This window comes from Crotalus tigris, unplaced genomic scaffold, assembly GCF_016545835.1.
Source record: "Crotalus tigris isolate CLP2741 ecotype Arizona unplaced genomic scaffold, ASM1654583v1 scf7180000024285.889131, whole genome shotgun sequence".
Classification (NCBI taxonomy): domain Eukaryota; kingdom Metazoa; phylum Chordata; class Lepidosauria; order Squamata; family Viperidae; genus Crotalus; species Crotalus tigris.
The window spans coordinates 602,443-628,063 of NW_024100458.1; the positions used below are offsets into that span (position 1 = coordinate 602,443).

Sequence of the window (25,621 nt, forward strand, 5' to 3'; positions counted from 1 at the left end):
ATTCTGAAAACTCCTAGAAATACCATTCTGTGCTATGTTTCTATAAAGAGTGCACAATTCTGACTATAATCGAGGTGGGTATTGTTCTGTTATGGAGAAAGAAGAAAATTCTGAGGCAGTAAGATATGCTGATCTCCACATTCCATCTTGCTATTCTGTTCAATGTTTTACCATCTGATGCCATTTCCTAAACAACCCGAGGAGCATCTATGGACTCCCATTCAAGAACTGGTACACATTCCTTGGAACAGAAGCAAAGCCCAGAATTGGTTTGTTGTTTTTGGAACAACAATGGATTGGCTCCACTGATAACAGCCTTTTGGAAGTTAGTTAAAACCAAATTATTTTAGAAGCTTAGGGTGCATTGTGATATCATCAGGGTTGCATTATATGATTTTAATTGCAATTTAAGTTTTAACCTTGACTGTTTTAGTGTTGAATAATTGTTGTGAATCATGAGTAAGCCAAAATAAGCTGTGGTGTATAATTTTAATAAAGTTTACTGTTTTTTGTGTTGTCCACCCAATTGTGATTGGATCAAAGAGCTTCATGGTTGGATAGATATGTATGTAGCAGCATTAAAAAGGCAAATGTCACCACTGAGTGTATTAGACAGAATTTATCTCCCATTTGCATACCAAGATCAAGACAAATGGAGGAGCTACAACAGACATTTTTTTTCTTTGATATAGCCATACTGCATACATCAGTGTTGTTAATTATGGATAGAAATAATGAGAATAGTTTTGAAATCATATTGGTTGTTTATATATAATCTTAATCATTACACATTCTTGTATTGTTCAAAAGACTTTTTTTAGGAAGTCCAAAGGAAGATCAATGAAAGTAATACCTTTCTTCTTCCAATGCAAATGTCCTATGAGTAGAACCCCATACATTGGAAATCATGCTACAATCGCATATGGAGTAAATGATGCACATACTTTTTGTGTTTTTACTTTTATTTCAAATAAAATTGAGTTGAGATTTAAATACAGTCAATTCATGTATTAGCTTTTTTTAAAGAACAAAAGTACAATTAGAAAATTTTTATGGAGACTTTTTTTGGCTGTCTTTAAAGAGACTCAAAGTAAATATCTCAATGTCAGTCATTCAATATGTCCTTTTCTATTACTATTTTCTCCTTTTCAATGCCTGCAATAAGGAGACAATGCATCTGTAAAGTATTCCCGCCCTTAATTTCACAGTTAATCAGCAAAATTAGTTACACATCTATGCTTTTTTCCTAACATAAGGCTGCTCAAAATGCATCTTAAAGAATAAGAACCAATGCTTTTCCAAGCACCTTTGAACAAAGGTTACTCTCTTCTGTAATTTCAAGTTATTTCATAGAAAATACTTAATTACTTAAAGCAATTTCACAGGCATCTTTTGAGATTTGGAACACTATTATTCTCAAAGCAAAGGAGTAGAGCCAATTATAAGAAAAAGTTTCCTTGTATTAGGGATAAATGTAGATGCTGTAGCCTGAGCAACTTTTTGCCAATCCAGCATCAAGGATTAATACTTTTATTTTCCTAACTTCAGTGCTTTTGTAATCAGATTTATTTATCGCTGTAACAGCTGCTTTAGAATCCACCCTACACTGATTTGGTTGTATGCAATGTTAAAATATTTGTAAGGCAGTCCAAGAGTATCATACAACACAAATGCTTTCACACATTTGTAAATTAATAATGTCAACAAATATGGAAATCATTCAAGGTCCCAATTCAGAAGAATTCATATGGAATGTGAAAATGTGGCAAAACCAGCAAAGAACACTCCAATGCAGTGCAAACCCATTTACTCAGTGAGAAGTCTGAATGAGGTCTAGCCCTGGGTAGTAGAATATAGCACAGCAGCTATCACTAGTAGTTTTTCATATTTTATAAATGCTTTTTAGCCTTTTCAAAAAAAGTATTCAAAGACAACACTTTTGGTCATTAGCTAAATTCTCAAATCTTTATAGTTAAAGTGTAAACTGTATTTCCATGAATTAGGAAAGCAGCCATAGTTCATCCATTGCCATGACTCCTGAAGAATTGACCTGGGAATGTTTGACAAGTGATACTGCCTTACTAATGACAAAATGTAGCTCAGAGACTATAGAACAAAGAAATCTATATGATTTTTTTTAAGGTGAAATCAAGAATTCTTCAATTGTAGTCTGCAGCCTGCTGCTAGTCCTGGAATCTTTTGCCTTAAAGGTAATGGTAGCCAAGAATATCTATAACCAAGGATGGTTTCTGATGGTTCAGGATGGAGTCTGTTTATCGAGCCAGATTATAAGTCTCTGACTAACTATAACACCATTATTTGTCTCTAAATGTTTGCCAGCTATATGAGGTTTTGACAGGTGCTTTGTTTCTGGTCATGACTGATTATAACAATGTCATGTTAATTTTGATAACAAGCCTGGTTCTAAAATGGTATTAAAATAGGCAGCTGATGCTTTGATTAGTTGACATAAAACTTTTACACATTTGCCACTCCAGCAATTTTCAGTGCACAAACAAGCACCAGTAAACTGGTCAACCTCTTATGAAAGTCAAATATCTGCATGTTCACTTTGGCTGCAATCTTTAAAGCAGAGAAAGGAACAGTTAATTAAGTGCAATAATAAACCAGTCAGTTATATAAAATAATATAAAACATCAAGTTACACAAAGAGATATAAGTCCTAAGTCAGAACAGAAAAAGATGCTTTGGAAATTATGGAAGTGACAAAGTTACATCTCATAACTCAGTTCTAACATAGAATAAAAAATGCTAAATAAATGCAGAGTTCTGAAAGCAAATACTTATTAACAAAGCTAATCAACGTTGGCATGGACTGTTTCTTCTCTGCAAACAAGGCCACAGATTTCACAAGATACTCTTTAGATTAGTGTTTAACCTCAGCAACTTTAAGAGATGTAGATTTCAACTCCCAGATTTCCCCCAGCCAACATGTTGGATGCGGAATTCTGGAAATACGTCTTAAAAGTTCCTAGTTAAAGAAACACTGCTTTAGATGAGCAGCTGATTATTTCAATCAGAATTAACTTCTGCCTCAAACTTGCTTCTGCACATTTTGAACCTAATACTGAAATGATTTGCATGAAAAAGCCATAGAGTATATGTATTTTATTTTCTCCTGGACAAGGGCAAATTTCTTTGTCCTTAGAACATGCCACATGTTTAATTTTGTAAGACTTCAAATTGAATATACTCTATACCTTGTTATAATATAAAACAAACCAAGGCACAAAAACATGATATGTTCCATAAGGAATTTCTCCTCCACCCAACAAAATAAGGAAATTGACAATAGCATGATAATATAGAAGTCTGCATGGAAAATGAAACTGGTGGAGTTTGGTCTTACATTACCAGAGTAAAATGTTAACAATGCCAGTAAATATGGACTTTTAAAATATGAATTATTACATTAGGGATTCATGTCTTATAAAAATATTTTATATTTCTTCAGTTTGAGTCCAACTTCGGGGAGCTCCACTAAATTATAGGTTATTATTGAAGATATGTAAGGAAGCTAGCAGCTTATTCTCAGCACCTGGTCATATAAACATTACACTACTCCTTCTGCAAAATTTTGATTTTATAATCTTAGCATCATCACATTTGTTTGCAATCTTAATGAAACTACAGTACTTAAGATAGGTTCTAAATGTTTTTGGTTACAAATGTGAAAAAACAGGGAAAACCCATTATTTTGGACTGAAATATTGCTTTTTCTTCCACACTATTTTGTAAAATTTTAAAAAAGCAATCTAACTGTAATGGAATATCCATCTTTATGGGAAGGGATCAAATTCCTGCAAGTTGTTTCTGATCTCATCATACAGAAATGTCCAACATGGCAGAGTGTATTAAACCTCACGGTAATAATATAGCTATAGTTATTATGAAATGATGGTTTCAAAAATATCTGCCAAAAATCAAAGTACACACAGAAAACAGTTATATTGCATTCTGGAAAATTGTTTGGTCTACAAGTGGAAACCCACTGGTTACATAATTCCATCTCATATTCACTGATGTTATCTATGTTACATACATCTCTTATACAATTCGGCTTATCAGCCTATAGAGTCTCTTCATATATGTGGTCCCTCTCTACTTTTTTTTCCAATATAATTTTCTTTCCATGCTGTACACTGGACATATGATTCCAGGATTGGCAGAGAATGTACTTTCTCTGCAATCCTGGGGGGAGGAGGCAGGGGGGGGGATGTATTGGTATGTATTTTTTAAGTTCTGCAATTGAAGCAAATTCTTGTTTTTTGTTTTGTGCTTAACAGTGTTTAATTGTTCTTTCTGACAGTAATGTTATTCCTCTCCAAAAAATATTTAAGAACTAGAAGGAGAACATCCCAGTCTCTGGACATGCTGCAGATGGGTGCTCTGTGCTATTCCAAGGACAGCACACTATCCTTTACCCTGTCAACTAGTAAACAAACATTAATAAAGTATTTGAACATGAAAAAAAGAATAGGTTTGCACTTCAATTGAATATTTTCCATTATTTGTTATGAAGGATAATAACTCTAATTTCCTGAACAGTAACCTAATTTATTTTGCATTCTTACTTTTATATTATTAAACCACACCTACATTTGCTTTTTATAAGCCACATGGAACAGCATCTGTAAATTTTACCATGTCACTCCCTCAACTTTTCAAATATTTATGTCATATGCCACACATATTCTTATATATAACACCAACAAACGTCTTAAATAAATAGCAGACATAGGAATTAATATATTATTCAGCAAAGATAATCAATTTGCCCAAAAGGCCATGATCTATTGGTTCATTTCACATTAGATACAACTCAGGCAATATATTAACAATCTTTCATGATATTTCTTTAGGTTGAAACAATCACTTAAGAAACTCAAGAGCTATGGTACTAGGAGAAGGGAAAAATTAAAGAATTTCCTCACTATTTTTTTTCTTAAGTCAGTGGCATTCCAAGCTACTCTTTGCTCTCTATGAGCAAAATATAGTATAAGCACCCAGCAGATGTTCCAAATGACATGAACGAGGCACTTAGGAGCCCCTGAATGGACTAATTTGATAAAAAATAAAAACAAATCATATGGATGCTATAAATAATTCTACATGTTTTATAATGCTATCTCAATTTTCCCAAAAATTGTTTAAAAATTTTATGTACTGGAGATTTCTGGATGGGTATGGAAAAAAATACAAATGAATTTGCCAGTATCTATTCTACAAACACATAAACACAGGTGTTAATTAGGATCCTCTTATTTTGTGATAAGGGAGAGAGCTGAATTACATTTCTTTAACTATTTGGTATTACCAGCTACAATCTTTGAGAAAGAAGTGCTGAAATAGTAGTTTGTGATTTGCTCTTGAAGCCTAGTAACAGCCACAGTGAGAAATTTTTTTATACTGGAATTTTTTTCACTGCTTATTGTAGGATGGAGCATTTAAGATTCCTTAGTCAAGAGAAATTGCTTGCATCTCTTCCATTTCTCTGCTGCCTTCTGCATCCTGAAGAATGGGACAGAAAACATTTATGAATCAATGCGAGGAAGTAATTTTATTAAGTAATTTTATAAATCATACAATCCCAAAGATTAGACTTCTTTCTCCAGCTTCCTAGTTACGTACCAGGTAGAAGAGGGTTTCCCAGTCTATGAATTGTATCTCTCTTGGGGTGGTGCAGACAGAGTTCAGAGATGGGGTGAAGGACTTTTGATTGTTTGTTGCTGAACAAAGTTTCATTGTTCATTTATGTTCATGGTTGGAGTTTTGGAGTTTGGAGTTTTAGAGAAGGTATGTACATCAAGATTACACTAAAGCAGGGGTTCTCAACCTTGGCAACTTTAAGACTTGTGAACTTCAACTCCCAGAATTCCTCAGCCAGCTTTGCTGGCTGAGGAATTCTGGGAGTTGAAGTCCACAAGTCTTAAAGTTGCCAAGGTTGAGAACCCCTGCTAAAGGGAGCTGTGATGGCAGATGGTTTAGGAACTTCTGATGTAGAAGAATCCTGAATAGCTGAATTCTACTTCTTTCTTAATCTTTTACGTTATGCAAGAGAGGAAAAGCCTTTCTGCTGTTGACTGAGCACATATCTAATCTAAACTTTAGATCTGGCAAATTGATTTATTATAACAAATCTTCAAAAATGTATCACAGCAATTATGATGCTGTAGTATTGACATTGATTAGCGACTGGGTGAATTTAACAAATACAGAAATACTTCATTTGGAAGGCTGGGACCTATTTTTTGGATGGCATGCCTATTTAATATTTAATAAAAAAGTGGATTGGGTTTTTAAGTCTCATATTATAAGAAACTCTTTGTTAAGAGTGTGGAGAAAGTATTATAAAAGTGACTTCAAAATACCATTATGGGCTATACCTCGGCATGCCATAGAAGGTATAAGGAAAGGGGTAAATATGGACAAGGTCTCTTACGTACATTTACTAAGATGGGATGGCCAAGACTGGCAGTTAAAATCTTTGGAAGAATTAACACATGAAAATTTAACTTATTCATGGTTCCAATATAGACAAATAGTGGATAGATGGAAGATGGATTGTAAAACGGTCTGGCTTAGAGAAGATGAAATTTTTTTAAAACAAGTAAGAGATCAAAGGCCAACCCATATTAAGAGAGTTTATGGGGTTTTAGTGGAATTAGATTCAGAACTTTAACTAGTTAAAGATTGTATGATTAAATGGGCACAGAATATTGGTGAAACGATTTCAATGGATACTTGGGAACTTATTTGGATAAGAAATGTTAAATTCACACAAGCGCAAAATTGAAGAGAGAATTTTTATAAGATGTTTTATAGATGGCACCTTGACCCAAAGAAAATGTCCATTATGTACCCTAATCTACAGCCGAAATGCTGGAGATGTGGATATTTGGATGCTACCTATTACCATATTTGGTTGACGTGTAAGCATATAAAAGCTTTTTGGATTAAGATATGGTGGAATATTCAAAGAATTTTTAAAAGGAGGGTAAAATTTACTCCGCAATTATTTTTACTAGGTATTGTTATGGACTGTGATGCTAAGGAGGTTATATTGATGTTAAATTTGATTACAGCCGCTAGGTTGTTAATAGGACAATATTGGAAGAAGGAATCTTTGCCTACTTTACAAGAATGGTTTCATAAAGTTTCGTATTTGGCAGAAATGGCAAAGATTTCGGCTTTCTTAAAGGAGCAATCTCAAGAAAATTTTTTTGCGGTATGGGAAAAATGGATAAATTTTATACAACATAATTTGGATATGGAAAAATATTATCTAGCCTTTTTATAATTTGTAAGGATTGTTTTTTCTTTCTTTCTTTCTTCTTTTTCTTTTTTATATATATACATTTTTTATGTATTATTATTCATATATTTTTTTTTATATATATATATATGCTTTATTCTTCGTCTACTTTCTTCTTTCTTCTTTCTCTCTCTCTCTTCTCTTTTTATTTTTTTTTTCTTTTTTAGTATATATTATTCATTTTAAAGTTTATGTTATGTATATTATTATTATATATATTATTATTGTGATTTTTATTATTATTATTAATTATTTTATAAATTGCAAATGTTATTTTTAAAATATTTGTTAAATAATCCTATATTCAGTTCTGGGAAGTCGGGGGGGGGGTGGGGTGGTTGGGGAGGGGGGGGTGGATTTTTATTTGTAAAATTTTTGAAAAATTTCAATTAAAAAAAAAAAAAATGTATCACAGCAGATACTAGGAAATACTAATTCCAATAAAAAAACTTATTTGGTATCTACCAAATTCAGATTTTTTTTTTGTTTCCATGATAACAATTTCAGAAATTAACAGCAATTTTCTTATCAGATGTTCAGTCTCTCTTTTTTTTAATTGCAGGTATACAGATAATTACTTACTTAATGACCGGTTGTTTAACAACTGCTCCAAGTTACAATAGCCCAGTGGTTCTCAACCTGTGGGTCGGGACCCCATTTGGGGTCGAACGACCATTTCACGGGGGTTGCCAAACAACGCAGTCCGCCGTTTTTTTCCCCTTTTCCTTAGCTCTGCTACTCCCTTTTATTCTATTGGCTTTTGAAAGCCAATAGAATAGACTCTCTTGAATAGAGTCTAATTCTATTGGCTTTCAAAAGCCAATAGGAATTGTCCAGGCTGTCTCTGCCCTGCTGAGCCCGCCAAAAGTCCCATTCTGCAGACGGTGCTGCACCAGTTGAGTAGTCCTCGACTTACGACCGGTTGGGGGTCGCGGCATTAAAAAGGTTGAGAACCACTGCAATAGCCTCAGAAAGGCTGCTTCACAGCCCATGTAAAGCACCTCTGGCTATCGCAAAATGTCACACTAACACATCCGCAGTCATATGATTGTGATTTGGGTGCTTGACAACTTGTTCACCCCGTTGCCAAATTCCCTACAATTGCCATTTGCAATCTTCTCTGTCAGCCTCCTCAGAAAGTCAATGGGAAAGCCAGCAGGGAAGATTGTAAGCTGCTTCCACCTGCCAAGAGGACTCCCTCTCGTCTCAGGAGTTAGCTGAAAGAGCTTTCTGCTGATCTGCAGCAGAAATACAAACAGGCACAGAGCTTAAAATCTTTCTCTCCCCGCCTCTACGGAGCTCTCCACAGATGCAGCGAGGGAGGGACTCCAAGCATTACCAAGACCCTTCAGAGAAAGCTGATCTAGATGGGAAAGCAAAAATATCTACAGTAGTATGAACATACAGTAGTATAAGAAGAGTCAGATTTTGGAAATATTGCAGAAGTGGCAGGCTTGTCATAAGAGAAAGAAAGACTAAAATGTCATAAGCAGCCCAAAGTAAGGCAGGGTGGGTGGGTGGAGGACAGACTAGAACTGAAAAAAGGCGATTTATAATTCATGGAAAGCCATCCCAGAGACGATAAGATTTTGTGAGGCTCCCTGTCTCCCCATCTATGAAGAAAGAGTGTCCACAAGGAGATAAATTTTAAAGTGGAAAAGGTCCACTGCAGATATTCAGGAGAAATAAGAAATCTTTTCCTGAGAAATGTTTTCATTAAAGCAATCCCGTGTGCCCCTTTTTCCAGAAGAAAAACTTTCTTAGGCCTGGAACCGGCAGGTTTTGTTTTTTTTTTCCCAGAGGGAGCGATGGAAAGAGAAAACTACAATTAAAAAGAAAACATTTAGCGAATAGGGGAAAGGGCCTCCACTGACATGAAGTAATCAGACCAAAGGGCACAGCACTTTTTCTATCATTTCCTTTCCTTTCATTTCCTCACCACCTCTCATCCCAGTGGATTGCTCTGTAAACCCTTGTTTTCAAAAACAGATAAAAAATGCTACCTCTTTTGTGATAACGGGCAACTCTGAAGCCAGAGTCAACCAATGAGCAGCTTTAGAATTATCCCCCAGTTCCTTGTAGCACTGTAAAAGGAGGAAAAGAGAAAATCAAAACAATGAGATATTTTCCTTTTTGCAACCAATAAAGTAAAGTAAACCAGGTTTATTTCTTTCAAATATTAACATTGTACAAGTGGAAGAATCATAGCCTTTCTTGAACTTTGCTTCTATTGCAGTACAGAGCAGCTAGGTAAGGCCTTTATATTATGTACATTTACCCCCAATACAGTCCACTGAATAAAATAAAGCAGGGTTGTCCAAACTTGGCAACTTTAAAACTTGTGGACTTCAACTCCCAGAATTCCCCAGCCAGTTGGATATCCCTGAAATAAAGCATGCACAGGCAGGGTATTGACTTTCACAACAAGCACAAGGTTGTCACAAAGAAGTTTAATTTTCAATCCTTTTTCAGGCCAGTTTTTCTTTATGAAACATAACACTTCTCTATCCATTTACTTTATTGCAGAGATTCTCAAATAATGGACCAATCCCTGGGAAGATGCATACAAACTGGGATGGCAGGGTGGGAGTGATTGGCCATCTTTTCTGTGTGTTGGTTGCACTGCAATGGCACAGATAATGGCAAAGCTCCTTTTTGATGGCCTTTGCAGCAACAGCTCCTGCAGCAGCCCTTAGCTCAGTGTTTCTCAACCTTGACAATTTTAAGGCATGTGGACTTCAACTCCCAGAATTCCACAGCCAGCAATGCTGGCTGTGGAATTCTGGGAGTTGAAGTCCACATGCCTTAAAATTGTCAAGGTTGAGAAACACTGCCTTAGCTCCTCTTGCATGCTGCCCAAGGCCATATAGCTGGGACTGAGGTACGTTTGCCTAGTCTGAATTTTCCCTGCTGTTAAGGAGACCTCTTCCTTGGGCAGGCATCAGGCTAAGTTTAGCCTGCAGGTCCATTTTGGCAGCCTAAGCGTGCTGATCCCCCATCAGGAGGCAATGTTCTCATACATTCCCAATTGGGTCACTGGCGCACCATGTTCCCACTCTGCCTGGTAAATCAACAGTTGTCTTGTCCAGACAGAGCATAAACCATGTTTGGCATTCTCCTTTATTCATAGGCTAAAACCATCAACATCTAATAATAAATTCATACAAATGATTGCTTTTAGGGATCCCAACACTAAAAAGACTGAAAACCCCCTGTTGCATTCTCACACATTTATTATACATTTTTATAGAACAGTGACATTTTGAATTTCAGCTGAAGAAACAGAAGTTTTAAGAAGAGAATGATGCTTCAGCAGTGACAGAACGTGTCTGTATGGTAGCTTACAAGTTACATGTAAAAAAAATATCAAAAGCATCTTTCAGATTTATATGAGTCATACTTGAATTACAAGGTCAGCCTTATGCCTTGAAATGTTAATATTTGGATTTATTCTTTAGAAGCTTATACCTGAGAAATTCAGAAATGTGTTAAGTTCTACCATGAAAATTTTCAACACTGAAGAGGTTAGACGAGCGGTTCTCAACCTGTGGGTCGCGACCCCATTTGGGGTCTAACGACTATTTCACGGGGGTCGCCAAACAACGCAGTCTGCCATTTTTTTCCCCTTTTCCTTAGCTGTGCTACTCCCTCTTATTCTATTGGCTTTTGAAAGCCAATAGAATAGACTCTATTCAAGAGACTCTATTCTATTGGCGTTCGAAAGCCAATAGAATCTATTGGTTTTCGAAAGCCAATAGAATAGACTCTCTTGAATAGAGTCTAATTCTATTGGCTTTCAAAAGCCAATAGGAATTGTCCAGGCTCTGCCCTGCTGAGCCCGCCAAAAGTCCCAGTCTGCAAACGGTGCTGCAAGTTGTCTGCTGCTAAGGTGAGCTTTCTGGACGTTTCCACCCCTCCCTGCTGAGCAACTACTAAATGTAAGTAAAAGAGGGCCAGGGGTGGGAGGCCGGCGGGTGCAGGGAGGGTTGCTGGCGTGTGTGGGGCCCAGCGGGTGCCTTACCTCCCTTGGGCTGGGCCAGCTGGTGGCCCAGTCAGTGGTCGCCCTGCGCCCTCCCTGGTGCGTGCCATGGCCGCCCAGGAGCGCCTGGGCCTGCCTGCTGCTGCACCGAACTTGCAGTGGCCAAGGTTAAGGCTAGCGGGGCAGCGGCGGGCGCAGGGAGGGTTGCTGGTGCGCATGGGGCCCGGCGGGTGGCTTACCTCCCTTGGGCTGGGCCAGCTGGTGGCCCAGCCAGTGGTCGGCCTGTGCCGTCGCTGCCGCTTGCCGGCTACGCCTTGGCCGGCGTAGGGGGCGGCACCACGCATGCACAGCGCTCCCAGGCCGAGGCAGTTGCTGGGCGACAGCCTGCGTGCACCCTCGGCCTGCCCAGCATGTGCTCCAGCCACAGGAGAGGAGGCGGAGCGTGCGCGCCTCCTCCTGCCCCGCCCGCAGGGAAATACAGGTAGTCCTTGACTTACGACCACAGGGTTGGGGGTCGCGGCATTAGGAAGGTTGAGAACCACTGGGTTAGACTCTGTTCAACAAACAGGTCATTCAGTAATATCTTCCTGAAATTTTGTAAATATCTGACTATTTATAAAGTGCTTTAACATGCAATTCACATGCACCAACATTCTACCACAACTCAAAACATATATGTGTGTGTATGTATGTATGTATGTATGTATGTAAATAAGGAAGAATTCAATCTGACAAACTGTTGAGACCATATTTACTATTTGCGTGTAGTATATTATCAATGGCTACAGAAGAATTGTATTAATAATAAATTGCTAAAAGATTATATTTGTTTTAATTCATCTCAAAGCTATAAGATACAAATACAAACAACTATATATGCATTCCTAAACAGGTACATTCGACTGTACAGCCTGGAATATAACTGTAGGCATGTTCACTCTCAGCCCAACCCACTTCAGATTTGGGAAAACAGGAGGTGGGAACATTAAACATTAAGCACAACTAAGAATTGTATCAAATAAAGGCAGGATATAACAACAGCAGCAACCCCATTGTGCTCAATGGACCTTATCCCTAATGAACTGCACATAACAATAGTGTTAATTAAATTCCAATTTAGATATGAGGTGTAACATATACACTCCTGCTAACTGGATGAAACATGTAGCAAGTTGTCTCCATTTACAAGCCAATTTTCTCCTTTGAATGAAAGACTGATATGATAACTGTAATGTACAGACTGAAACTTTTGAAAAAAATGAAGTGTTGTAACAACACTGTAATCCTCCTGATTCAAATTAAAGATGACGCTAATTAGAACATAAGCTGCTCAAAATATGACATTGTGAAGAAGTACAAAACTGAAGTACAAAAGATTTTATATGTTGATTTCTTTTCAATACTAAAAATAGATTAACAATATTTTTAAAATTAAAAATATACAAAAATTTGTAGTCCATTTTTATTATAAAACAATTATTGCAGAAAATGTTGAAATTTGTACTGATTGGGATTTGAGGGCAGAATGATTTTACAAGGAGCTGTTATTACCATAGGATGGAAAATATTCTCTCATATTCTCCTGGATTATTCTCTCCTTGGTTTAGCATAAATTATTTGGCTTTCATTTGGGTAAACTCAAACTGATGCAAGAATTTTAACACTTAAAAAATAATGGTTCCATTTGTACAACCAAGAATATGTCTCAAATCCTCTGTGCACATCCATAATTTATGACAAAAATACAAGCATCTTCTCAAATACATTTAATTCAATGAATTTCAACAAATATGAAACAGTTTAAAAAAATAAATATGTTTATCGGATTTCTGTTGCTACTGCATTCATTTTAATACGTCTCAACACTAAGATTACCTCAAGTTTTGAATTAATCTTCTATATACCAATCGTAGTAATCTTTTCTTTCTGAATACTTTAGGGGTTAGTTCCCTGAATATTTGTAGAGATAATCCTCACTTAACAACTGGGACTAGCAACGCCATCATTAAGCAACCCAATTATTGAGACATCATGTGACTATGATAGATGTATGTCTTCACTTCTGCTAGAGTTATTAAGCAAGTTACCTGTGACTGTTAAGCAAGACAAGCAGAACTGTGACTTGCAATCTTATTGCTAGCTTCTTCATTGACTCTGCTAGTCAGAAGCCAATTGTAAAGCACACAAATGGTGATCATGTGACTCTGGGATGCTGCAACAGTCATAAAAGCCCACCAGTTACAAAATGCCCAAATCTTGATCATGTAACTGCAGGGATGCTGCAACAGTTATAAGTCCGAGGATCAGCCATAAAGATACTTTTTCAGTGCCCAGCGGTAACTCTGAATGATTGCTAAACAGAGCAGTCATTAAGTGAAGATTACCTGTATTAAATATTTAAGCAATTTGAATTGGATACTTATTTTCCATGCCATAGAAATAGCATCTATATACCATTGGGACAAAGTTTGCATGAAATATGTTTCAAGTTTAATTTTTAACAGGCCAGTTTAAACAGGTATTCAGTAGTATGATTTGAAAATACCTGATATTACACAGTCAGAAATAATGTGAATAATGAACCAATGGCTTGGTGATAATCCTAGTGAGATAAGTTTGTTAAGCATAAGGCTGTTCGATGCTTTTAAAATGGATGCACATCAACACATTATAGTCACACACATCACCTACCTTGGCAATATATATTCTTCCCATTTTTGAAAAACCAGAGTTTAGCTCTTCAGCCTATTAAGACAGGCAAAAAGAAAATAAAGAGAGTCAAAATCATCAGTATAAATATGTTAGGCTTTCAAATATTTTCAATATACATCTCTTATGATTTTTTTTACAAATTTTATTTATAATACAATTAAAAACAAACAAACATTGGATTTGACGTGACATTCCAGTATATACATTCTTATCAGATTATTCCACTTTTTACAATCAATTATTCATCTCTACATATACATCTAAGTTTTATATATAATACTTGTTCTAAAATAACATATATTTCTATCTCTTATGATTTAATTTCCTTTTCCTATATATATAATACAAAGCTTGACTAATATAGTACAATTTCAGGAGTGGAAATCATGTAGGCCTGTTGTAGTAGAAAAGAAAGATCTTGTAAATTTTTATTTGTGTCATACAAATTTTGAAGTGTCACCAAACTCTATCTGGCAAAGCCATATCATTAAAGAGACACAAATGAGCAACATACCAGCTGATGTGCACAGAAATATTGTTTGCTATTGACTTCTAGGAGAGGAATGTAGAACTAGCACATCTGCAAGTGAGTGGAGAAAACCACCACGGTAAAGACCGAAAAAATGGCAAGTAGACCAGTCCTATGGAACCTCTACAGATAAGAAGAGGATGGGAGATTACCCATATGTGCACCAGATGGCTGCTCCTTATGAGGAGACCGCAGGAGTTTGAGTCCTGGGAACTGAAGAGATTAGCCATCACGTTCACAATTATAGCAGAGCCTTTTAAAGTGGGCTCTACATTTGCTGACCTGTCTTCCTAAATACTTTCGGAAATTATCGATTTAATTATCTTAAGGCTAATAAAGATGTTCAAAATGAGTTTGAAAAGCCACCTGGTAAATTTGCCTGCATTCTTGAATAAAAGAAAGAAAATAACCATAAGCTTAATAATTTAAAGACTTAGACATAAATAGCAAAAAATAAGATTTTTGATCTAATAATGTTATAAACAAACTAGGGAATAGACAAATCTGGAATATTTGGATTTTCACTATAAGATTTTAGAAATAATTATATAAATAAATAGCCTTTCATGTGAACTAAACTGTTTCCTCTATTCCAAATCATCTTAGAAATTGCCTCCTAAAGGGGACAAAAAGATTTCAAGCAGAAAAGGAGGGGAGAAAAACAAGCTTGCTGTTTATTTTTGGTTACCGTATTTTCCGACGTATTAGACGACTCGGCGTATAAGACGACCCCCGACCGAAGCTGATTTGCATGCTTTAGAAAGTCGTCTTATAAGCTGGAAAATACGGTAATACTGGAATTTACAAAATAACACAAAACATTATGACATTTGAAATAATCCAGGATTTGGTTTGTTTGATCAAGATTAAAATAAGTTTTTATAAATCTCTAGTAACTCTCTATAGATATTTTGCTGACACCAGGACTGAAAAGTTGATGATTTATGGATATGCATATGAATAAGAAATACATTATGGAAAGAAAAGATATTTGTTTGCAAACTTTCAGGGCTTGAAGTGTTATTTGTTTATACACTGTGAAGAAGACTGGAAGTCATTCTTTTAAAATATTTTCTTACCTTCTCTTTTTTCTTTCCTTGCATATGTTATTCTTTTTTTTTTTTAGTCAGCAATTTGCTTTTCTTTGCAATTTGTTTTGTATGTTTTGTTTTTACTATTGTAATCAATAAATAAAAGAAACATGCTATTTATTGCTTGCATATTTTTACTATGTATTACTTACATGGTACATCGATTTTAATGTGTACAAATACCTATGGGCTAACACTGCCAAATCCTACAAATTTAAGGTCCCCTGTGCCCTGTCTATAACGTGTAACTTCAATAATCAAACAGAACATGTTATGGGGGAAAAAAGAAAAAAATGAAAGGAGACCTAGGATAAAGAACAGACTTTAAGAAATGAACTTAGGAAAGCAGAGGAATGCACAAAGATTAGCCAGAAAAACATTTCAAGCAATACACAACAGGAAAAAAAAAGAAACTCAGATAAGAAGAACAGCAATAACCGTTACAGAGGTCCTTGGAGTCCACATACTGGTAGAAAGAATATATAAGATTCCAGAGATCTTTGAAAGTAAATAAGGAGTGATACAGCAACCAATACGGCAAATTATACTCAATGTCATTAAAAAAGAAAGATCTAGATAAAATATAAACATGAATCCATTCATCCACTCATAAAATATAAAAATGAATCCATTCAATCCACAAATCAATTAATTTACAATATCATCTACATTATTTACAACACCTACAAGTTAAAAGCTTTGGCTGAATTAATGTGAGTACCTTGAAAATAAAAAATAAGGTATAGAACAAATATTACAAGAGTTGACCTTTTTAAGCCTTTCATTAGGCCTTATTGAGTACTAGAACAAAATATTTCAACTGGTCCATACATCACAATGTGAAATACCTGAAGTTAAAGTTATGTACATCTGAATCAAGTCATTTATGCACAGAGCATAGTGTCATACCTTATCTTACCTTTGTTCACATATGTCTGGCACTCACTTATAATGAGTCAATGATTGTCTTTGGCATATAATGACAATGTCCAACTTTAGTACCTTTTATTTAAGACTTCTGCGAAACTATTGTAACTAATCGGTTTGGGTTCTGTTCAGTCTAAATACCTTTAAGAAGTTTTGCAGTGCGTCTTGGACAGTGGCTAAGGGAGGCTCTCCATATAAAGCAGAAGCAGTTTTCCTTTCCAGCCATCCCAAATGAGCAACCTACAGAAAAACAATTAAGTAAATTTCATAAAACATGGCAAGCAGCCTGGATCACTTTTATGTAGCCAGAGGTTCCACATGAAATCAAGGAACATGATTTGCATATATTTTTTTTACCCTAAAAAAAAATCTAAAGGTGATGGCGAATTTGTTTGGAGGTATGCTAGCACATTTAACAAAGTGTTCAAAGTATTTCTTTCAGTCATGTATTTGTTTAAATGCACAGAAGTAGATACCTATGTCTCAACACGCAACAAGAACTGCCACATGCCTAAGAATGGATTGGGCCATTACTTCCTCCTGCTAACAATCCTTTGTTCAAGAGATTAAATATCAAGACTATCCTTCCTTCTCTAACATACTATATAGCAAATATGTAGGGAATATATGCTCCTTTTAATCAAAGTTAAAGTCATACTGAAATTTTGCTTTTTATAGGCATGTCCAAAACTGAAAATGACAGTAGGGATTTTCATTTCTTATTCCTTTGAACAACATAAAGAAGATGGTATGCTTTTATGTAATAGCTGCCATATTTATTTGCAATAAAAGGGCAGAAGAAATTGCATGTAAAAGGTTTTACAAATACACTGTATGCAAAAGCCCTGGAGTTCTCTGTAAGATCCATAATCATATCCATATGTTTTCAAAAGACAAGAGGTGATTGTTTTTATGGGGCAGAAGCATGAGAAAAGTAAAAGCGTAAAGCCATAAAGAGTATTTTAAAAAAAAGTTAAATGATCAAAACGTTGAAGTTCGAAACTGTCTAGGATTTTTGCTTTCTCATTGCTTGAAAGACTTGCTTTCATCAAATATTGTTTTACTCTTTTTGCATTTAATTAGCAAAAAAAGAGAAAAATAGTAATCCATCATCAGAAACATTGCTAATTTAGAATGTGCAAATAATCATAGGAATAAAAAGTACTACAAAACCATCCACAGTGGCAAAAAAAACCCCTTATTTTCACAAACACTTTTTTTTAATTCTTAAACATTGCAAATAAGAGTTATTAAAATGTTTATCTAAAGTGGCTGCTCGTGGCCTAAATCAGTTTCAGTACACGCTCACAATATAAATATTTTACTATGCCATATATACAATTCATATAAAGTAAATGTTGGTTGAAAACGGCAATCAAGATGAGTAGAAACAGTGTGCCATTTCATTATAAATCTATTTTACAAATAGATTTTCATCTATTTGTAAAATTAATATTGTATTTGGGTAATACATTTATTTGCATATAACTGTATTTTACTCATGCTTACGTAGATTTGTACTTTGTTCCAGAATATGCATTTTGCTCTTAAACCTGTAAGTGAGCAATCTTTAAATCATGTATCATTACTGAATGAAGTATGTCTATGGAGATTCTCAGTCTTCCAGGTCACAGTTATCCCAAAGATGCTTTTTCACGAGGCAACTGGACTTCCTTGTTTTTCTTGGAAGACGTTTCACTTCTTCAAATCACTGAACCACTCAATGAAGCTGAGTGTTTCTGTGATAATTCTATCAATAGTTAACAACTGGTTACCAATTCCAGACATTTAAATACAAAACTTCCCTAAGGCAGTCAATATTTTATTTTCTGCATACGGGCAGAATTATTTAGTAGGATGGCTCAGAATTTTTTAAAAAAACCATAGCGATGAAAATAATCTACCTGGTAACACCATCGACCTAGGAGATAGTAAGACATGTGGTCATCTGGTTTCAGAGAAATGGCTTCATCTATATGTTTCTAAAGAAAAAGCAAAACAAAACCACACAGGCAAAACAGTTGTTTCATTTGCATTACATTAGGACAGTGATGGCAAACCTTTTAGAGACCGAATGCCCAAACTGCAACCCAAAACCCACTTATGCATCGTCGGGTGCCGGGTGGGCGTGGCCCATTGGGTGGGCGTGGCTGCGGTGGTAACGGCAGACTGGGTGGGACTAAAAAGTTCAATCAATCAATTCCAACTTTGCAAGACCTTTTTTTCCCCTGCAAGAAGTTGAAATTGACTGATTGAACTTTTTTTTTTTTCTACACGGCAGTGGAGGCCTAAAGCGAAAAGGTTTTATAAAACCCAACTGAAGGCCTAGGACTGGGGCGACAGCACGTGTGCCCACAGAGAGGGCTCTGAGTGCCGCCTCTGGCACCCATGCCATAGGTTTGCCACCACTGCATTAGGAAATAACATTCAAAAGGCTGAAATTCAATACAAGCATTCAAGAATTTCATGCGGAAGTACTTGCTAAATTAAAGCAATTGTTCTAGTAAATATACTACTATAGCATTTGCTAATACTCTAGTCTACACTGAAGATGAAATACAAACATTTTTCTCAATTGCCTTGAACTGTGTCTTATAATCCCTTAGCGAAAGGAAGGTATTTTCAGACTTCCAGGGAAGAAATGGTGGACTGAAGAAAGCTCCGTGAATAGTAGAGCTTAAGGCTGTGGCAAAATGAAGACTTGCCAAATAGACTAGCTCTTTCTTCAATAATTTCTCTCCAAACAAGGAATGCTCCAGATAGCCCATTCTACTGTCTTGTCCACAGCTGTCTGATTCACATATATATTTCACAATTTACTAGTTCCTCAAGGATACAACACCACTATCCATCACCACAATTACTGAAAATTCCATTAGAAGAAGCTCTATTATTGGACCCTATCCAATAAGATGCACTTCAATGGTGAGAAAAATAAGGTGCTGTATTTGGACAAGAAAAGCCAAATGCCTAGGTCAGTGTTTCTCAACCTTGGCCACTTGAAGAGGTATGGACTTCAACTCCCAGAATTCTCCAGCCAGCTGTGCTGGCTGGGGAATTCTGGGAGTTGAAGTCCATACCTCTTCAAGTGGCCAAGGTTGAGAAACACTGGCCTAGGTGCAGAATTGAATAGAGGTGGAAGGGAACTTGGCCGTCTTCTAGTCCAGCCACTTCCTCAAGCAGGAGAACTATACCATTTCAGACTTTCTAGTCTCTTCTTACAAACCTCCAGTGATGGAGCACCCACAATTTGTGAAGGCAAGCCGTTCCACTGGTTAATTGTCCTCACTGTTAGGAAGTTTCTCCTTAATTCCAGGTTTGCTTGTCTCTATGGTCAGTTTCCAGCCATTGTTTCTTGTCCTGTCCTCTGGTGCTTTGGAGAATAGTTTGATGCCCTTTTCTTTGTGGCAGCCCCTGAAATACTGGAATACTGCTATCATGTCTCCCCTGTTTCTTCTTTTCTTTAAATTAGCCTAGTCTCTATATATAACTAGTAGACTAGTTTTATATATATATATATATATCAATATATAACATTGGGGCAAGAACAGGGTGGAATGGATGTGAGAGTTTTTTGGTGTAAAATATTGACTAAACTTTTAAATCAAAATTATCACATACATTAATTTTTCAAATAAACCATGGTTATAATCAATCAGTAATATTTGCAACTCATTCTTATTCCATATTGGTGTCTTTCCTACAAGCCTGCCCCCCCCCCCCAGCTTTGCACAAGATTATCATGATTTTCTTTCCCGGAGTAAAAAGCCCCTTGAATTATGCAGTAAAAAGCTTTTTGAATAATAATAATAAAAAGGCAGCCCTACCTACCTTAAAGTCATGTCCAGCTTGAATGCGCTTTTGTATGCTTTCATGTTCTGAACACTGACCACACAGAATAGCATACCTAGAAATTACAACAAGCTTCATCATTAGTACAGTTATGGTTTTGTATTTATTTTTCTGGTATACAGGTGAAATACTTAATCTAAACCTAATATCCTCTCTACAGAAATAGAGACATCCTATCATTTTTGATAGATGGACATCAGTCACTAAAATGTAAGTTACTACAATTTCCTTATTTAGTAAAAAAAGAATATAGCAGAAAATGGATAGAAGTAGTTACATTACATACAATCTTCAATGTTTATTTCCTCATTTAAATTTTATGCCACCCATCTCCCCTGTAAGGGGACTCTGGGTGGCTTACAGGTTATAAAACAAATAGAACAATAATTTAAATACTAAAACATTAAAACTATCCAGATTATGATTTTAAAAACTATACTTAAACCATAAGTAAGAGATGAGATGGGGATGAGGTCTTGTTAACTTGTCAACTACTTCCCGTGGTGAGGGCCCCAGGCCAACTGGCAAAGCTAAATTTTAATGCCCTTCTGGAATGATTTTTGTCATCATAATTTATTTTATATGAAGGAAAATAATCAATGTAATGAAGGAAATATAAATAAATCTGATATCCGAAGGTAAAGTGACAATTGGTTTATCAAAGTAAGTCAATAGCACTCAGTTCAAAGTTTTAAGTTCACAAATACAACATGTTATTCTTAGTCGGCCAAAGACCAGTTGCATATTGCTAAATGAAATAATGTCCACAACGGGAAAGAAAAATAAAATAGGCAGTGCCAGAATAGGCACTTTGGGTCTCATTCAATGAACAGTCTTACAATTAACCATCATTCCTTTTGTAGTTAGATATGAAGAAAAATTCTTCTCTTTTAATACTGATCTAACCCTAATCCCTTATAGCAGTGGTGGCGAACTTATGGCACGGGTGCCAGAGGCGGCACTCAGAGCACTCTCTGTGGGCACTCTCGCCATCGCCCCAGTCCTAGACCTTCAGCTGGGGTTTATAAAATCTTTGCATTTTAGGCCTCCGCCGCCATGTAAAAAAAAAAAAGTTCAATCAATCAGTCAATTTCAACTTCTTGTGGGAAAAAAAAAAGATCTTGCAAAGTTGGAATTGATTGATTGAACTTTTTAGTCCCACCCAGTCGGCTGTTACCACCGCAACCATGCCCACCCAATGGGCCACACCCACCCAATGGGTCACACCCACCTGGCACCCGATGATGCATAAGTGGGTTTTGGATTGCAGTTTGGGCAAGGTTCGCCATCACTGCATTATAGCAATTAAATGGTTCTGAAAACCAAAGCTGAGACAAAAGTTCTGAATATTCAAGAAATCATGTTAAATTTTAGTGCAAGAACTCAAATATTATTAAATTGATGTAATGAAGATTGTTACAATAATACTGAAATTTAATATGGCCACTAAAAATAAGCCTTTTACCAAATTGTTTAGAAAAGAGAATGCCAGGTAAACCCTACATGAACTCTTACCACCTCCAAAACAATAGTTCATTACTGTCACATTTGCTGCAAGTGTGCACCAAGTCAATCACTCTTTACTGCAATTCATTATACGTGGAGATGCCCTTGAAACCACCTGAAAACTTCAGCTGGTGCAGAATATGGCTGCTCAGGGACTCACTGCACACACATATTGTCACGTGATATTGTAGAACGTTGTTTGGATTGTCAAGATGGAGTAGCTGCATTCCAGAGGAGCAAGAGACAGTGACAGTTTTGATAGTGTCAAGTCCCTGTTGGAACGCTGCCATTCCAAGGGGAGGGAACGGGCTATTTGGGGTTTGAAGAATTTGTTGCTTTCACTTTGATGTATTACTGTGGGAAATAGGGAGGGAGGAATGGGCCATCAGGCCATTTTGGATGGACTACTTTTCAGCCAGTTTCAGTCTGTTACCAAGGCCCCGGCGCCAAGTTGACAACTTGTCATCATCTTTTCGTCTCGGAGTTCTCAAAACACCTTTATGCCTGTGGATTGGCTCCTGTTGGACTGGAGCACTGGGGTGGGGTTTGAACAATGGGGAATTAGCTTAACGTTTTCACAAGGGAACTTCAGATTCCGCCTAGCTTCTCTGCAATTACTTTCTCTCAGTAAAAGTCCCTTTTGAAATACCATTGGTTTCAAGAGTCATGCTTTCCTGAAAAGATAGCTGAGGCAGGACCTTACAGATAGTTTGGTTGGGAGTAAGAGGGCCAAGGCAGTCCTCCGTAGAAATTCTCAGGTATATGTTTAATGATAATAAGTTTGCTTTAGTTTGGCAAGATTTCTGTCTACAGGTGAAGAACAATAAGGGAAGCTGCTTTGAGGTTATTCAGCGTGTCTTTCTTGGTTTTTGGAGCCTGACACCTAAAAACATGGCTACTGAAGCTGCACTGGCTACCAGTTCATTTTCTCACTGAAATCATCTAAACACTCCATATGGCTTTTGGGCTGGATATCTTAAGAGACTGCCCATCCCAAGTAAATTCAGTTCATCTGATGTGTGGATGAAGAGAGGGCCTACCAAAGATCTCCTCCTATTAGCAGGTACTACCGGTAGAGGCACAGAAGCAGAGGTTCTTGGAGACTACAGTACTTCTTCCCTCCTCTAGGAAAGCTTATCCCAGATGCCAGAATAGCTCACACTATATGTAGCATTCCAGAGAATTACTGAGACCTGACTATTTCAGGAGACTTCTGGAGATGAACGATTGAAATAAGCTCTGTGGCAATTGTGGCATTATTATTTTACTGCTTTGTGGTTTATTTTATTGTATTATTAGCTGCATTGTCTTATGAACTTATCTATAGATTTCTTAGCACTTCTGGAATGTGGGGCTTTACCACATTATAAATACATAAGTAACTAACTAAATAAGCAAGAAGAATTTAACAGAACAGAGAATAAGAAAGGTAACCTTGACAAAAATACACAAGAATTGTTAGCTACACAAAGAGGTATGCTTAACATTATTTAAATCCTGGGGAACAAGAAAATGTTTGGAAGGAGTATAAGAAAGAGGAAGATAAAGCACAATTAGATTTGCAAGATTCTGTTACTAAAGCCAATCTCAAAGTGTACTTCTGGTCTTCCTATGGAGCTGTTTCCTACTGAGCTATTTTCTAGTCTGATCTACTTAATGGGGCTGTCAACCGAGCTTCAGCAGTGGCAGTGTTGTGAAATATTTTCCACCTCAAAGCTACAAGCTTAAATGTATTTCTTAAATGTATTTAGGAGTAAGCCAAATGAAACTCAGTCAGGTTCAAGCATAGGATGGGGCTAAGCTCACTTTTTATTTTCTTTTTTTCTATTCCTGTTTGAGATACCAGGCCAAGACAAGAAATCAAGGAGTGTCAAACAAAAGCAAAACCCATACTCTGCATAGCAACAGTAAGGAATATCTGGGACAACAAAATGAATCAGCCTCATGGGCTAACAAAGTCAATACCACACATTCTCCCACTGGTTCAGATAAAATTTCACTTCTTGGGAAAGAAACTGGAAATATATTTAAAGTTTCATTAGTCTTGTCTTTCTTTCCTCCCCTGCTGCTATCCCACAGCATAAGACTGATGGTTCAGATCTTGGAGCAATGCCGGGTGTCTCCAAAGTGAACAGATTCTCATGAACTTTGGCCAGCTGAAAAAACAGAATCAGTCACCTAGGACTGTAAGGAAATACACAGTCTTGTCTAGATTAGACCTCATGGTGAACTATATATCTTGCTTGCTTTTTTAAAATTTTACAAAACAGAATATCTACATCCCATTCTTTTAGCCAACAGGTGGCTGGCTAACCAGAAATTTTTAAAATAAAGCAAAGTATTACATTGCAAAATAAAATGATAGAATAAGAATAGTCTTATTATGACAAGACTATTCAGATGCAGAATTAGCAACTCCAAACCAGGTTTTAGGCAGTTAAAGTAACACAATGCAATAGAGAAGGCCATGAACAAACATAACTGAGCTTATCTGGTTATTTCTTAGAGACAGAAATATATTCATCATGAGGCTATTCCAAATCCAAATGAACTATTTTTAGTCTCTATTTTTATTCATTACCAATTTGAACAGCTCTCAAAAATGCACAAAATACTTCTCTAATGTGTGCTGAGTACTATAAATCATTCTCTGGAGTAACTGGTTCAGTACGCAGAGAAACCAAATTGGCTTTTATGACACTTTTGGACAATAAGTCATAATTTATACAATTTTGAGGTCTCCTCCCTTTTTGTTCCTATGTTTAATATATTATATTTTAATTTTTCCCAGAAAACATAGAAGAATCGACAACTGAAAGCTATGGAGGATACACCCTGAGAAGTTTAGTCCCCACTATTTCCATTTGTGATTCAGCCAGATTTCAATAATAATAATAATAACAACAACAATTTGTTTTCATTAATGTCTAAAATTTGTTAATATTTTATTCAGACTGTTAATCATCTTGAGACCACCAAGGGTAGAAAGATAGTTATAAACTCAGTTTCAGCAAAAGATCCCTGTTTGGAATATAAAGAAAACACTGGTTTTAAATAAGCCCAGATTTTCATAGGAAAGCTAGTGCTGAGGAATGGGAGACAAACAGGATGATATATGACTTGCTTCTCACTTCAGAAGATTGGAACTTTACACCCAAAACAGACCACAGAATGGCTGAACTGATGAAACTGCACCATCTGTTAGAGAAGGGTCATTTCTTTTACATTCTTTGTAAATACATCAATAGTAGACTTTTGATAGTTGAAGATCAACAATGACACAAAGTCTGAAAATCTCAGCAGAACAACCCACTATAAAACGGCACAGATAAAACAAATAAAACAGCAGTGAATAGAGGAAATCATTGAAAAAAATCTCACAAAAGTTACCAGTCCATTTACTTTGCTATGTGATTCTCTCCCTCTCTCCCCCCCACTCTCTCTCTCTGACATTTCCTATGCAGGAACCAACACAGATGTCTATAGTGTGGAGGTTTTATCAGAATCATGAAATATGTGTTGTGATGTGATGCAAGCTCTAACTTTTCTTATCTCACATTTTTCATCGTCCTCATTTCAGCATCACAACATTTAATTGTTTTGCCATGGAGCCAGTCACTTTTTAATAAAGTGGACATTATAAAATGGAGGGACAAACTACAGATGAATGAGAAACATGTTTTTCCAAC

At 36.3% G+C, this 25,621-nt stretch overlaps 1 protein-coding gene across 5 annotated transcripts in view; it reads right to left on the minus strand.

The window, feature by feature from the left end:
- Nucleotides 1-944: 944 nt before the first annotated feature.
- Nucleotides 945-25,621, minus strand: part of RMDN3 (regulator of microtubule dynamics 3) — a 38,053-nt gene continuing 13,376 nt past the window's right edge. For all 5 annotated transcript variants that reach the window (XM_039323865.1, XM_039323866.1, XM_039323867.1 and 2 more), the window contains exons 8-13: nucleotides 20,406-20,481; nucleotides 18,479-18,556; nucleotides 16,716-16,814; nucleotides 14,007-14,060; nucleotides 9,340-9,420; nucleotides 945-5,532 (exon numbers count right to left, since the gene is read on the minus strand). In XM_039323865.1, the coding sequence (XP_039179799.1) occupies nucleotides 5,479-5,532; nucleotides 9,340-9,420; nucleotides 14,007-14,060; nucleotides 16,716-16,814; nucleotides 18,479-18,556; nucleotides 20,406-20,481 (442 nt within the window). In that variant the 3' untranslated portion in view covers nucleotides 945-5,478. The remainder of the gene's footprint in view (nucleotides 5,533-9,339; nucleotides 9,421-14,006; nucleotides 14,061-16,715; nucleotides 16,815-18,478; nucleotides 18,557-20,405; nucleotides 20,482-25,621) is intronic.